Raw genomic sequence first — 14,966 nt, 5'->3', positions numbered from 1 at the left:
TCCTGCCTTTCCTTGTCCACGGGCCGGTCGGGGATCATGTAGGGGTCTGGCTACAGTGGCCTCTGTTCCCACCTGCCCTCATCACTATGACAGGGAGTCTGTGGCCTCTTCCACGGCTCTGCCCCTCCCTGTGCTCCCACCCACTGTGAAGTGCTCTTGTGTTGTGAGAGGCGAACGCTGTTCTGCACGAGAAAACTCCCTCACCTCCACACCTTTGCTGATGAAGGTGGGGATGGGGGTGGGGCAGGAATGGGCTGGATTGCCCAGGTTCAGGGGTGAGAGCTGGAAGCCAGTGAGCAGCAGGGGGATGAGAGCACCACTGAGGAAAGAAGGAGAGCAAAGGGAGGGATGTGTGAAGGAACACTCGACGCCATCCCCTGAGGCTGCCGTGAGCCGGACTGGGTTCTTTCCGGGGAAGGACAGAGTCCACACATCTTTTCAGCTGTTCCGAGGCCTGAGGGCAATACTTCACAAAAAGGAGTCAAGGGTGGCCTGGTTTCCCGCCTCAACCCCTGAATGGCTGCTCGGTCTGGCCTGCACTCTGGGCCCTGTTTGGAGGTCCAGAAACTGAAGAGCCCTTGAGAAACAGCCCTGAGAAGGCCATTCATGGGACTCGAGCTAAAGGCTTGGCAAGCCGACAAAGGCTCCTTACAGAGAGTAGGAGGTGGGCCAGGGAGGTCTAAGACGGCCATGTCCTCACCCCCCCCCGGCTTGTCCACTAGTCAGTGTCACTCCCTCCACCCAAGGAAGTGCACTGCTTTCCTTTACCCTCCTTCCAAGGCTTTGCCTCTCAGAGGAAACGGCCAGTCGGTCTCTCTCTCCTCGCCCCACGGCCCTTTTCCTTTCCCCGACTTATTTTGCCTGCACCATCCTGCTTCTAGTCACATCCATGCTCATTTCTGAAGCTGTCATGAGTTGGAGGCCAAGGTGATTTGTGTATGTGGAAGATTTGGTTTTTTCAATCTAATAACTGTTTACCTGGAAAGGTGGAAGTTTCTCTGGTTACAGGGAAGAGCTTAGTTCATTTCTTTCCTGACTTCTGAACTCGGTCTGAATAAATGAAGCACTAAAGAACGGCGGTAAAACCCACCACAAACATCCAACATCCACCCCAAATAGGAGTTTTCTTGCACATTTGGTCAGTCAGGACACGGGAACCTTACTGGAAATGGCTGTAGTCTTCGCTCTGCTTGATGAAGCTTTCTCGGGAGCTGTCTGAATAGGGACGCGCCTTTCTCCTGAGTGGAGTGGAAGGGGTCAGGGAAGGGGATGAGAACCTTAAACATTGTCTAGCTGGGAAGAGGTTTGGCCTGGGAGATGCTCAAATTCAGCCCCGGTTTCTGATTGGGTGGATGACAGCCAGTCTCTGGGAAGCCACCGCATCCCAAGGCTCCCATTCACACTGGATGTTATCTCCAGCCCAACTGTCCCTACAGTCATGGGATTTTTCTAAGGGGAAGCCTGATTTTTCTAAGGCATGAGCTGCTTCTCTCTTGATTTCTGATAAACCCATGTGGCAGATAAATCTGAAATTCGAGGAAGGAATGCAGTTCTTCCCCAAATTTAGCAGCTCTTTCAGCAATCGAGGCTCTGGCTGGTTACTAATAGTAACCAAGTACAGTTCCTCCATGGGGAATGCAGGACCTGGGGTACCCCACCAGTTAAAACTTTCTGTACTGCGGGAGAGGAACAGAGAGAAAACAGGGGCTCTGACAAGGGAGGGGTTCCTCAGAGAAGAAAGGGACAGAAGCAGAATCAAGGGCATTGCCACATTTCCCCAAAGACCGGAGAGTAAAGAGCTGACTGACAAATGCACGTGTGAGGTGACAAAGCAGTGTTACAAAGGCCAGGCGGGACACTTGTTCAGTGATACGGTCACAAAAGACAGAGCCGATTAAGCACGTGCTCGCCAAACAAGCCGTAGGAGTTCAGGTGATGTGCCCAGGCCACCAGCGGGTGGGCTCTCCCTAAACTTTTCCACCTGCTGAGCATCTCCTGGGTGGGTTCTAGGTCAGGGATTCCTGAGGAGATGAGAAAATGAGAAGCTCCCAGTAGAGAAGCTGTATGAGATTTCCTGCTCCCCTGAGACCCCATCTTTTCTCCCTGCTCCAGCCAACCCTCTACGTCTATCCCCCAAGTGTTGGCTGAGCTGTTATATCAAAGTCCAACTCCCTCTTCCCTTCCTGACCCTCTGAGGGCCAACACTCCCCATCCTCCTGTACCTGGAAGAAGCTCTTGGGCCATCTTAGGTCTCCTGGGGCGTTGCTGCTAATGATGATGAAGACACACAGAGGGAAAGGCCCCATACCATCCACCTCCACAACCTTTACTTGTTTTACTAGGGCCTGGCTTCTGAGTACAACTGTACAGCAGTGCTTAGGGGGATGTAAACAAGAGCGGAAGTGAGGCTGTAAGTGACAAGACAATCTTGCACTGAGGTGTGTACTAACTCCAGGTGAAGGCTCCAGTTTGAGGAGGGGGAGATGATAGGGGGGCAAGATGTGGTCTAAGGAGAAGCTACAGCTGTGCCTGGAGGATTCGGGACAAGAAACACCTCTGGTTAGCAGAACCAACTAACCTACCAACTAACCAATTAACCAGCTACCTGGGGAGGAGACCTGCTAAGTGAATTGTTTGGGCAGTTCATGCTGTGAGTACGCGAAAGGGATTCCTTCTCCTTCCCCCTATAAAATAGTCATGTTCACTAACGCTTTTTGCTCAAGTGGATTCTCCATGGGCAACTTCAGCGGGAATTGAGTCTGGGGTCCAAGTTCGAAGCAGCACAGTGTGTTCACGTGGGCCCCTCCAACATTCAGGTGAAATGCTGTGGCCGCCTGATGGCATAAATGACCCAACCTGCCACACCCCGTCCTTATCCACAGCCTTCACCACATGACTTTGCTGCCCTTTTCAATAAAGAGGTAGAGTCTAATTCCCCACCCCTTGCATCTGGGAGGCCTTCTGACTTGTTCTGGCCGACAGAACACAGCATAAGTGATGACGTGCAAGTTCGGAGCCCAAGCCTCAAGAGGCCTTGCACGTTTCCTCCTGATACAGATGACTTTCATGTGCCTCGGCCGTCACCACGAGACCACGCCTGGGCTAGCTTTCTGGAGGTTGAGAGGCAATCGGAGAAAAGACACCCCAGCTAACCCTCACACGTGAGGCCAAGTCAGCAGAGCTGCCAAGACAGCCCGCAGCTGTTCCGAACATGGGAGTATAAATGTATTGCAGTGCTACACTGAGCTTGTGTGTGTCTGCTACGCATTATTTGTATTTGCATTATTTGCATTATATGTATTTGTATTTTGCATTTGTACTTTAACAAATGTATTTTAAGTATGTTATTCTGGGGGTCAGGTTGGAGGTAGGAAGAAGAGAACAGGGAGTGGGGGCTACAGAACAGGCTGGGCAGGGGCTCCACCAGGACCAGGGCGGGTGGGAATATCAGCCTGGGTTTGGAGGCTGGGAGAGGAGATCCTGCAGGCCGAGTGGCCAGCACGTACTTGAAGCAAGTGGAATGTTAGAGAGACAGGGCTCAGAGCTGGAGTCCCCAGCATGCGCAGGCACTGAGACCAGTTAATGGTAATCAGAACTTAAGCAGGTGGCATGGTCCAGTGGGCCAGAGTTGGGACCAGACACTGATGAAAGGGCTGGGGCTATGAAATTGGGGGTGCAGGTGGAGGGCTGGGGGATACAGAGAGATTGACAAGAGTGAGCTCAACAAACAGAGTTCAGGGTCAAGAAGTCAGGGAGTCAGAGGCTGGGCCTTCCGAAACCCCTAGTTTATTTCATCCACTAACGCAGATAGGGGTTGTTTGGGGTGAGCTTCAGGGTTCATGGGTTCGGAACATAAGCATCAGACTGATTTCAGGGTGTGTGTGTGGTGCCAGAGCCCCCAGCAGGGAACAAGGTGCTGAAGCTAAATGTCCATGTGGGTGTATTTTTTTCAGCATATGTCCTACGCCGGGGGTTCTCAACCTTTCATGGGCATCAGAATCCCTCATACCTGCTCGCAGCTTCACATAAACGCAACTGGCCCCTGAATGAGAATCTCTGGGGGGTAAGGCTCTTGAGGGCTTATTTTGCAAAACAGAGAACCCAGAACAAGGGACCAGAAACGAACTACCAGGAAACCAGGGCCCAGCACTGGCTCAGAACTAGGTAAGCTTACAGATGGAGGACATCGTGGGGAGGGCAGGTGGAGAGCCACCCACAGTGGGGGACACGGACTCGGAGCTGCCGGGGCTTCTGACACACCTGTGTTTACCTTAATAAAAACAATTAGCCCTTCCAATATTCCCTGTAATATTCACATCGCTCATAATGAAGGTCAAACCTGCTTTCAACACACAGCAGATAATGTCAAAGCTAAAACTGATTTTAATCCCCAAATACTTGGAGAAGGGGTTATATCCAAAACTGTCTAAGACTGTAAGCCAAGAAAAAAGAGCTTATTCTGACTCTAGCAGAACTAGCAAAATAGACTCCTCCTGGAAGATGTCTTCAAAAGGTCTTTCGAAAACCCGCTGTGTACTCTTTTACAGAGTAATTTTCTGAATCCTAGATAACTTCCTAGCTTTGAAGGCATCTGACATGCTAGAATCCACCTACCTCAGTTGTCTCTCATTAACATGACAGAATTTAAATGCTTACTAGAAATATGGCTAAAATTTGAGAATTCTTCAACAATATAGCTCTTTGTAACTTTATATACTCCCTACCTATTGGCCGTAGTATATTTAAAAGAACAGCAACAAAATGACCCTTTTTAATTGTCTGCACTGACAACTTTTTAAAAGTGTGTGTAAACTAAAATTGGTTCTCATAAAGGCACATATGAGGGAAATGCATGGGTTTAATTTGTGGCCTTTTATATTTTGTTTCACTTAACAACACTTTTATGATACTTCCTGTTTGCCAGGTACTGTCACAAGTGCTTTAGAAAGATTAATCATCATAATAACCCTATTAGGAAGTACTATTATTACTGTCGTCTTTCTTGAGGAAACAGAGGCTCAGAGAGGTTAAGTAACTTGCCTGCATTCACACGCGGCTAGAGCTTCAAATCCAGGCAGTCTTCCTGCAGTCTAAATTATAAGCCAGCACCCTAAGTTGACTCTCTTTGTTTTTCCTTCTTCCTAAAAGAATCTTAGAATCAAGGGTGGGTACCTATAAACCATCTACAGAGGATGGTAGAGTAAAAACTGTTTTCTTTCCCTTTCCATAAGGCTAAATATACAGCAAGAGGCTTCATTCCAACTGCACAAGCCCCCTTTGGACTGGATGTCACAGCCACTGCACCCTGGTTGTCTCTCCTCAATGTTTCTAGAATCTTCATCCTTCTCTCCATTTCCTGGCCCCCTTTGATCTTTGCTTGCATCACTCACAGCCCTGCCCTCTCCTCCTGCCTCCAGTCTAATCCGGTCTACCCTTCCCTAAGTTCAGACGTTTTTAAAACACAAAACCGCTGTCTCATCTCAAACCTCTTCCATGTCACTACTTTTTTCTGTGGATAAAAGCCAAATAATTCAGCCCAATATGTGAAGTGCTCCACGTTCCTGCCCGGTTCATCATCCTTCTCCAAGGCTGGCACACAGCAGACGGCCTCGTTCTCCCACAGGTACCCTTTACCTGAGCCACATCCAGCTGTTCCCAATCCTATCCCCCTGTTGTTTCTCTCCTGCAATTCCCTTCATCCCTATCCCTTCCCTCTAGTGTGCGTCATCAGTCTACACTAGATAATTCTGCACTAGGTAATTCTAATGCATCCTTCAAAACCCAACTCAAGCATCACTTTCGCTTCCACCCAAGACTGATCTAGATGACCGTTTCCATTGGTCCCATAGTAGCCAAGGCATTTCTCTCCACAGTAGCCAAATAAACCCTACTGGTTTATTTCTGTACTGGCCTCTCAATGACACACCACTCACTTAGATGGGTGCTACTCAAAGTATGATCTGCAGACAACAGTGTCGGTCGGCATCCTGTGGACGCTCCTTGGAGAGGCAATTTCTCAGGCCCCACCCAAGACCAACCAAATCAGAGGGCAGAGGCCAGCAATGCACAATCCTCTGTGCTAACAGCACAGCAGCACTTCACTGGACCAGAAGTTTCTGAAAGCACCCACCTTGTCTCCTAGCACCTCTTACTGCCTGGGATGAAGCCAAGAATCCACGAATGATCAATGAATGAATGAACGTTGAGTTAATCCTCTGAATGATTCATTAAACCTGACATGTCTTTCCTGGGGAGCTACATTATCCAAGAAACACTAAATACTAAAAACTCTTTAGTCCACTTATGCCTCCAAATATGCTTAGAATTGAATTTTTTCTTGAACTTTGAATTGGATAAGGCTCAGGTGTTCTGAGGGTTTGTTTCAGCACTACTGGAAGAGATGCTGAAATAACTTTTAAGTTTAGGGCTGGTTAAGGCATGCACAAAAGTGAAAATTCCATAAGATGCACAGAATGTCTCTCAAAAAGTACATTTTTATGTATTCTACTATATAGCAGAAGATAGTAACCTCCATTTCAAGCTTTGAAAGATTGTTTGAAGCTTCCTTAAATAGTCATTATCTTCCCTTTGATTATTTTTTGAACATAATAGTTTAGGAATGAAAATGCAAATTGTACAGCCACAGTAAAGACTGCTATGTATCATAATATTTCACAAGCTTTTCCAGTTTCTCACAAAACAGTCTTTATGCTGTATGCTGGTCATGAAGATTTATTGCAGCACTTCTTGTTAAAATTAACAAGGCCTACAATGAGGTAACACCTCACACCAGTCAGAAACCCCATCATCAAAAAGTCTAAAAGTAACAAGTGCTGGAGAGAGTGTAAAGAAAAGGGGACCCTCCTACATTTCTGGTGGGAATGTAAATTGATGCAGCCACTATGGAAAACAGTATGGAGATTCCTCAAAAAACTAAAAATAGAGTTGCCATATGATCCAGCAATCCCACTCCCGGGAATATATACGGACAAAACTTTAATTGGAAAAGATACATGCACCCCTATGTTCATAGCAGCACTATTTACAACAGCAAAGACATGCAAGCAACCTAAATGTCCATCAACAGATGAGTGGATAAAGATGTGTTATATATACAGTGGAATAGTACTCAGCCATAAGAAAGGATGAAATAATGCCATTTGCAGCAACATGGATGGACCTAGAGATTACCATACTAAATCAAGTAAGTCTGAAATAGAACACCATATGGTAACACTTATATGTGGAATCTAAAATATGACATAAATGAACTTATCCAAGAAACAGAAACAGACTCACAGACATAGAGACAGACTTATGGTTGCCAAGGGGAGGGGGCGGGGGAGTGATGGATTGGGAGTTTGAGATTAGCAGATGCAAACTACTATATGGATAAAAAACAAAGTCCTACTGTATAGCACAGGGAACTATATTCAATATTTTATAATAAACCATAATGGAAAAGAATATGAAAGAGAATATATATACGGATAACTGAGTCACGCTGCTGTACAGCAGAAACTAACACAACATTGTAAATCAACTATACTTCAATAAAATAAATTTTTAAAAAATTAAATTACATTAACAAGGCCACTAGGATGACATTTTTAAAATTTTCCAGGTACAGTTTCATTCCTCTAAAACAAATTGATGTAAAAGAGATAGTCTATTCAATATAAACTGTTCACCTAAAACAAAAAATACACCTTAAAACAAAAAATACACCTTAAAAACAAAAAATACACCTTAATTTTGAAATAATTTTCTGTACTGCTGTTGCATTAAGTGAAAAATTCATCCTTAAATTCTAAAGCACAGCCTCTCTTCACAGCACTTAGTTTCGTTACTACCAAGAACAGCTTAAAGAGGAATCAGTAGGAGCAAACTAACATTTCAGTGGTAGTAGTCTAACAGGCAACTTTAATTATGTCCTGTACACAAAGTACATATTTGACAAAGTAAAGGGTGGGTGTTTTGTTTAACTATGTATCTTGAAGTGAGGAACTTGTTAGAAGCTCAAGTATAAAATAGTAGCATCTGCTGGCAAAACTGCTGTCCAATGGACATTTAAGTAAACTGGCAAATAGAAAACTACCATTATGAGGATATTTAAGATCTGCATAAATAGGAATTGCACCTTCCCCACCATCCTCACTCAAAAAAGCCTCAGAAGAAGAAACAGAGGGGAGATGCCCAAGTTGGGAAAAGGTACCCAATGATTCTTCAGGGACTGATCTACAGATGTTAGTGTCTTACACTGCTTGGTGTGTGACAAGGTGCACCAGTCTTCCTCTCTTCCTCAAAAGTATTTTCGTCTCACCTACCTGACCATATCTTGGTTGAGAAACTTTTCTTACAAGTGCTTAGGTTGGTTATGGAAATAAACGAAGAGGTTCTACTGTTGAAATTTTCCCCCGGTTTGAGTTTTGTTAGATGATCTATTCTAAAAAGTGGAGGGGCTTCCCTGGTGGCGCAGTGGTTGAGAGTCCGCCTGCCGATGCAGGGGACACGGGTTTGTACCCCGGTCCGGGAAGATCCCACATGCCGCGGAGCGGCTGGGCCCGTGAGCCATGGCCGCTGAGCCTGCGTGTCTGGAGCCTGTGCTCCACAATGGGAGAGGCCACAACTGTGAGAGGCCCGCATACCACAAAAAAATAAAATAAAATAAATAAAATAAAATAAAAAAATAAAATAAAGTAAAAAAATAAAATAAGAAGTGGAGGATAACATGAAGTTTTGAGCAAAGGGCGTAGTTGGTCAATAAATGTAAATGGCTCAGAAAAAAATGCTGAAATCTATTAATTATGGATAGAAATCAAAAGCGTAGTCATCTACTGCAGCATCTCAAAGGCACACGCAGCCCTCTCTAACAAACACTTAAGGTACCCCCGGTTTTCAGGGCCACTTGCTTGTTCCGGCCTCTAAGTTTCATGCTATTTAGCTCCTCAGGAATGCTTTTCTCCTTCTTGTTTTTTTCCCAAGTTTAAGTCCATGGCTTTTGTAGGCAAGCCAAAGAGTCAACTGGGAAGAAAGTGTAATTTCAATGACATTTTGATCCTGAGTGCCGACAGAAGAGGAGGATCATTTCCAATTGTCTTGGGATACTGAAAACAAACACATGTGGATTAAGTTTAAAGAGCACCAGAAGAGATAATGGCTAAGACTTTCCTGGATTAAAGATCTTTGCAATCCAGGTTGTATCTGTAATTAAGCTGATGAGAATGGGTATTTCCAGTTCTCTTACTCTCTGGAATAATCCCAAAAGCCCTTTGAATAGGTATGCTATAGAAACTGAACTATGAGTAGATGAAGTAGTTAAGCAAATACACGGGTTTCACAATAAACTCTAGTATAAACGTAACAGAAAGCTGTAGTAAAAAAAAAAATGTACGTGTGTGTGTAATTATACATGAGTGTGTGTGTGTATATATGTACTTGATATAGGGAAATATAATGGAAAACAGTTGAGGACATAAAAATTATATTCACAATTGTCATATGACATTTATCTTTTTTATTCCTAGACGTAAACAATTATCACAAGGCAGGAATAAGCAGCAGCACTGGTCACATCTAAAGCTAGATGTGATCTGGTATCAATAGCCCAGAGTACAGGGAGATCTACTAGACATTTGAGCAACTCTACCCAGAATGCCAGCCAACCACAAACTCCATTCCTGGAATATAAATGTATCCATTCACTCCCTCTCATCAACTTCATTCACTCTCTCTCATCAACTTAACAGTCAGGCTTTCCACAATGCAACTGATTAACATATTCATTGTTCTTTTAGGCTTTTGCCTCAGATTTTTACTTCTTTAGGGATCAAGGATATGTGAATAACTTAGCAAACAAATGCTCCTGAAAAAACCATCTCTGTAAAATATAAGTGGAACCAAAAGTGCCAGAATGAGTTTGTTTTGTTTTGTTTTTTTACTATTTCAAGGGACCTACAAAAATGCTATGGAAAAAAATCTATGAACCAGTTTTATTTTATTTTCACTTAACATGATTATATACATTCATGTGTCTAACAAGATCTGCACTGTTACATTAAAAATACAGTACAATAACATTCAACATGAGGTACTTCATATTTATATATTTTTCCTTCATAAATAATGCTGTAAGCTACTGAATTCAAGCACTCTGATGCACAAGTGGCTAGTGTCTTGAATTAGTGAGCTTATTTAAACACCTTAAAAAAAAGACAGTTCAGTGCAACAGTTATGTAGAAATTAGACCATTTACTTAAATACTATATTAAGATATGCTTAAAGAATGTTACATTAGAACTGCTAGCCTAGCTCCCCTTATCCCCAGGATATAAACAATGACAAAGACTGCCAGATACATTGGGAAAAGCATCTATAGGGCATTATTCAATAAAGTTGCGTTTATACACTACAGTTGCCCGCTTTGTCAGAACGATGGTTTCTAGTTTAAAAAGCTACAAAATTTGAGATTACCAAAGAAAATAAAGCAAGCACATTAGCCTTAATTCCATGTCACTGAAAATGCAGAAGGGAGAATAGGATTTAAAAGATAAAATTTTCTTATTTTAAGTAGAACTTTCAAATTTAACCCACAGATCTTGGCACCAGCCAATCAGATAATGGATGGGTTTTGTTTTTTTTCTTCTTCAGGTGATAGTAATTAATATAAAATTAAGTTCTTCCACACCTAGTATACAGGATCTCACATGGCACTCACCCAGCGGTTCCCCAGCCTCTGGAGGGCAGCTACTAACAGGAGCACTGACCATGGGTGTTACTGAATGAACAATCTTCACTCTAAGGTTATCACACCCACCGCCAACAATCTAATATAATGAAATTAGTGCTAAATAAAGTTTCTTCTCCTCTGGCTTAAAAATGAGTGCCCTCCAATTAGGTATATAGACTACCAATTTGCAAGGTAACTATGAGTTACCGAAATGTTTAACCATAATTTATAAATAAAACCCTTTGTAGAAGTATTTTTTAAATTGAAAACGTACCTTTATTTCATAGTTTGCCAAAACTACTGTCATCTTGCTAATAAGAAATAATTGTTAGATAATTTTGGAAAGTTGTCCCGGGAATACTCATCTATAATCACCGTAATAGCTTTTGATCATCTATGCTAACAGACATAGGTAATGGTAAAGGTGATTAAAACATTTCCCGTAATCCAGTGTTCTCCTCCATCAGGGAAGCCAGCGGAAGCAACAAGCCCACGTCTACAGGGGGAGAAGTGGCCCAGAAGCACAGGCAGTCACTCACTGGGGCCCAGCTGGGGCCAGCAGGGGGACCATTTCTGTCCCAGGCCTCACTGACCAGGCAGGGAGGAGACAGTTCCTGAGCTGGCACGCACCTGAACACGCACAGGCACCCACGCACACACCCACCCCAGGACTAACCCCTGCTCCAGAGCCAGCTTCGGGCTCACAGAGCAGAAGAAGGAGGCGGCCAGCGACCACACTCTGGGTGGCGGGGAAGCCATCTCAGGATCACGCTGGGCAGAAAAGCTGCCCAGAAACACATGGATACTTCAACTGGGAGTGAACACAGTGGACACCACCAGGGTCACGGGCACTAAGCCAGCACAAGCCTTCGCTGAAGGAGAACGTTTTGATGAGCTTTTCCCTCCTTTGTTTACATTATCCGTGGACAAATAAGAGAGCTGGATGTGATGCTGAGGCAGTGAATATTAGGTATCATCAAGTGTATCGCTCTAGACCGTTTCCTAAAAACCCTGCAGGCATATATTGGCACTTTAAGATGGCCAGAGGCCAGATTCTAGCAGTCCAGGAACAGGACAGAATTATAATTAACTAAGAAGATACAATGTGGTCAAAGTAGATCCGGTGAAATACATTTCAGATTAAAAAAAAAATCAATGAATAAAATATCTTATTACATTAACATGTGGTGCTACAAAACTAATTGTCATTCCATTCATCTAAAGAATTGTTTGGTCCTCTTTTCATGGGAAAAAGGGAATAGGAATTCTATACAGTACAACTTTTGAAAACCAGCAAATGGCAGGGATCAGAAGCTAAGCAGGGAAAAGGGTCTGACTTTTTCAAACTCTGTATTATAATTTGCCACCAATTAAACTATTTGTCGTATTGGACTTTTTTAGGCTTCCTTTTAAAACCGGTTTAGTTTAAATTAATAGGCCTGCAACTTTTTCCTAATGACAATAAAATTTTATAATTTAGTTACTTCTAAAAGAAGTCTCTGTACTGCAATAGTCTGTCTTCTAAACTAAAAGAATATAAATCTGTTTGTAGCAAAAGTCATGACCTAAAGCTTCCAATTTCTTACTTGCTTACTTTACATTGACACTTTGCAGTTTAAAATTTAACAATCTTATGAATTTAGGATTTAAGAAAAAGCAATGCCCCAAAGTAAAATATTTAAAAGGAAATAAAATAAGAAGGTAAAGGTGACTACTGTCTACTTTCTAAATTATTAATTATCAAGCAAAACGTCTTTCAAAATTGTACACTGAGGTTTATTTGTTTTTTGGGAAGTGAAGGGCTCTGTTTAAAAATAATTCTTGTTATTGTTATTTTAGACTATTTATTCCTATTTAAAACAAAGCCCAAAAGGGAATTTGAGGTGATCTGAAAATTTTCCTAAGAGGGACAAAACTGGGAGGTCAGTGGGGCAGTTGGAAAAGAACTCAAAATCTCCCCAGATGTATAGATCCAACTCTAAGAACCACAAGCCTTGATGAGAACTTGGCTCTTTTAGGCATAGAGTAAAAAGCTGAATGCCGCATTTTTGTCTGTACATAATTAAAAGGTTGAAAGAAATTAGAACCTGCCTACAGCTCCGTTCATTACAAATCGCCTGCGCTGATTGCGTATCTGCAGCTGAGCTAAGCATCAAGCAAGCAGGAGTGTGGTGTGCACCTCAGAGCCCGCACTGCTCTGGGAAGCGCGCTCAAGCGTAGAATATAAGTTCGGGGATCTGCCCACCCTGCACCCCAGTGCCGTTGGTGCTGTCCGACGAGCACTGGAACTGGACAGTGACTTTGCCACACTGAACTTCTGTCATGCCTTCCTGTCCAAAGTAGCTGAGCTCATTGCCGTCCAGGATCACGCTGGCCGTGTAGAAGGTGTCCGGCTCAATCTGCACCGGGTACTCAAACCACACGGGGAAGGTGTTGCTGGAGCCGTCTGAGAAGTACTTGCTCAAGTTCTGCCCCAGGACGACACCCTGCCGCTTGAGTTCGATCTTGGCGCTGTACTCGGCCGAGCCGCAGCTGGAGCCGTACAGCCCGAAGCCCGCGATGAACACCCTCTTGTCGACGGCGAACTGGATGCTGTCGCAGCGGCCCCGGTAGCGCCACTGGTTGCTCCGGTAGGCGCACGACTGGAAACGGTGGCAGCGCTGTGGGACGAGGCCCTTGCGGGCTTTGCTCACGAACTGCAGCTCGGGCTTCTTGGCTGCGGTGTACCAGAGGAAGATGTCGTTCGTCTCGTTCAGAGTTAAGACTCCAGACTGTGCAGCACCGTTTGCAAAATCGTCCAGGGCCATGGTCGGGATGCGGATCAAGTAAAGAGCCTTCCCGAGGACCTTGCGCTTGTTTTCGATGCTCAAAGCCAGATCTTGTCGCTGGCATTCCACTTCAGCCCAGTTGAGAGCTGCCTCGAAAACCACAATTTCTTTGGCATTCAGAGTTTCCCTGCGGAGGATACTTTCTAGTGTCTGGAAGTCAATATCACAGAACCCCTCAGACTTGAGAGCGAGCTCGGCCTGGGCGTCGATCACCTCCCAGCACCGCTGGGTCAGATCCGGCTCCTCAAACAGGCAGCTCTGGGACAGGAGGACACAGGCGTTCTTGGCGCTCAGGCTGGTCTCCAGGAAATTGACGCAGGCCCGGGCGAGGTGAGGGACGATGTACTTTTTGGCAGCATAAAGAGTGGCCAAGACTGTGTCAGCAGCCAAGTCAATTTCATCACAATAGATGTATCTGCAAGGAAGAGCGCTGCATGTAAACGGAACTTTCACAAAAATGAGCGTGTCCAGTGAGAAAAGATGTAACTACTTTCAAGTTAGTTCCAAGAAAATCATCTTACGTGACAGTTATTACAAACATGATTAGACACTAAAGCAACATCTGAAATACATTCATAAGTTATTAATATTTTAACTTAGTAGAAGGTTTGTATAATTAAAGACATTAACTTCATGTAATCATTCTAGCCTCTATTTTAAAGCTACAAAAAATAGAAGATACTAGAACTGTTTAAGAAAGGACTGAAATAAAAAATAGTGAATATGAGGAAAAAATATAGCAAAATTCTATTATATATACTATACTATATTTAGTTAAAAATAACCCCCATGTTTTAGGAGAAATATATGTATGTAGACTTACTTAAAATTTTTTATGCAAATTCAGATGGAAACAAGTATCTTTAATATCAATACTGTAATGTTAGCAATGACTGCATCTTGACGCTTTTATATAAGAATGACTTGGATTTTCCTTAAACACAAAACAAAACCTGATCTTAAGATATTTTTCAAGTAGTTCCAAGTTCAAAAGATTTTTAAATATGGGCTCCAATGCTATCTTCCAGTTAACTTTACATAGAATCCAACGCAGGCTTTGTATCTGGTTTTGGTTTTTTTTTTTAACTCTAAATTCTTTCTTCTCCCCCACACATTCCTTCCACCTTCAGAATTAAAGAATACATTATTTCCAGATACACTTAATTAAAAAACAAAGTAAGAAAGTCTAAGTATGCACTATTTGTGTGCTTCTGTGAAGTGTCCCCATTTCAGGAGATAAGACACTTATTGTTTTGGGGGACAATGGCAGTCTCCCAAGATGGTATGTAAAGATAGAAATCATCTGCTTCTTTTAGATGCTGTGGCTGACTAAGAGATAGTAAGAACTGCACATGAGTAAAAAATACACACTAATAATATAATTAAAAAATGCTTCTAGCTAAGGTGTT

General features: G+C 43.4%; 1 protein-coding gene across 2 annotated transcripts in view; it reads right to left on the bottom strand.

Annotated features, from left to right (window-relative positions):
- Positions 1-9,980: 9,980 nt before the first annotated feature.
- Positions 9,981-14,966, bottom strand: part of BTBD3 (BTB domain containing 3) — a 39,312-nt gene continuing 34,326 nt past the window's right edge. For both annotated transcript variants that reach the window (XM_081255428.1, XM_081255427.1), the window contains one exon: positions 9,981-13,972. In XM_081255428.1, the coding sequence (XP_081111554.1) occupies positions 12,940-13,972 (1,033 nt within the window). In that variant the 3' untranslated portion in view covers positions 9,981-12,939. The remainder of the gene's footprint in view (positions 13,973-14,966) is intronic.

The sequence above is a fragment of the Mesoplodon bidens genome (genome assembly GCF_964165515.1).
Source record: "Mesoplodon bidens genome assembly, chromosome: 15".
In the NCBI taxonomy this organism is placed as follows: domain Eukaryota; kingdom Metazoa; phylum Chordata; class Mammalia; order Artiodactyla; family Ziphiidae; genus Mesoplodon; species Mesoplodon bidens.
The sequence above is the reverse complement of the archived record's forward strand: the minus strand, read 5'-3'. Positions and strand labels throughout refer to the sequence as shown.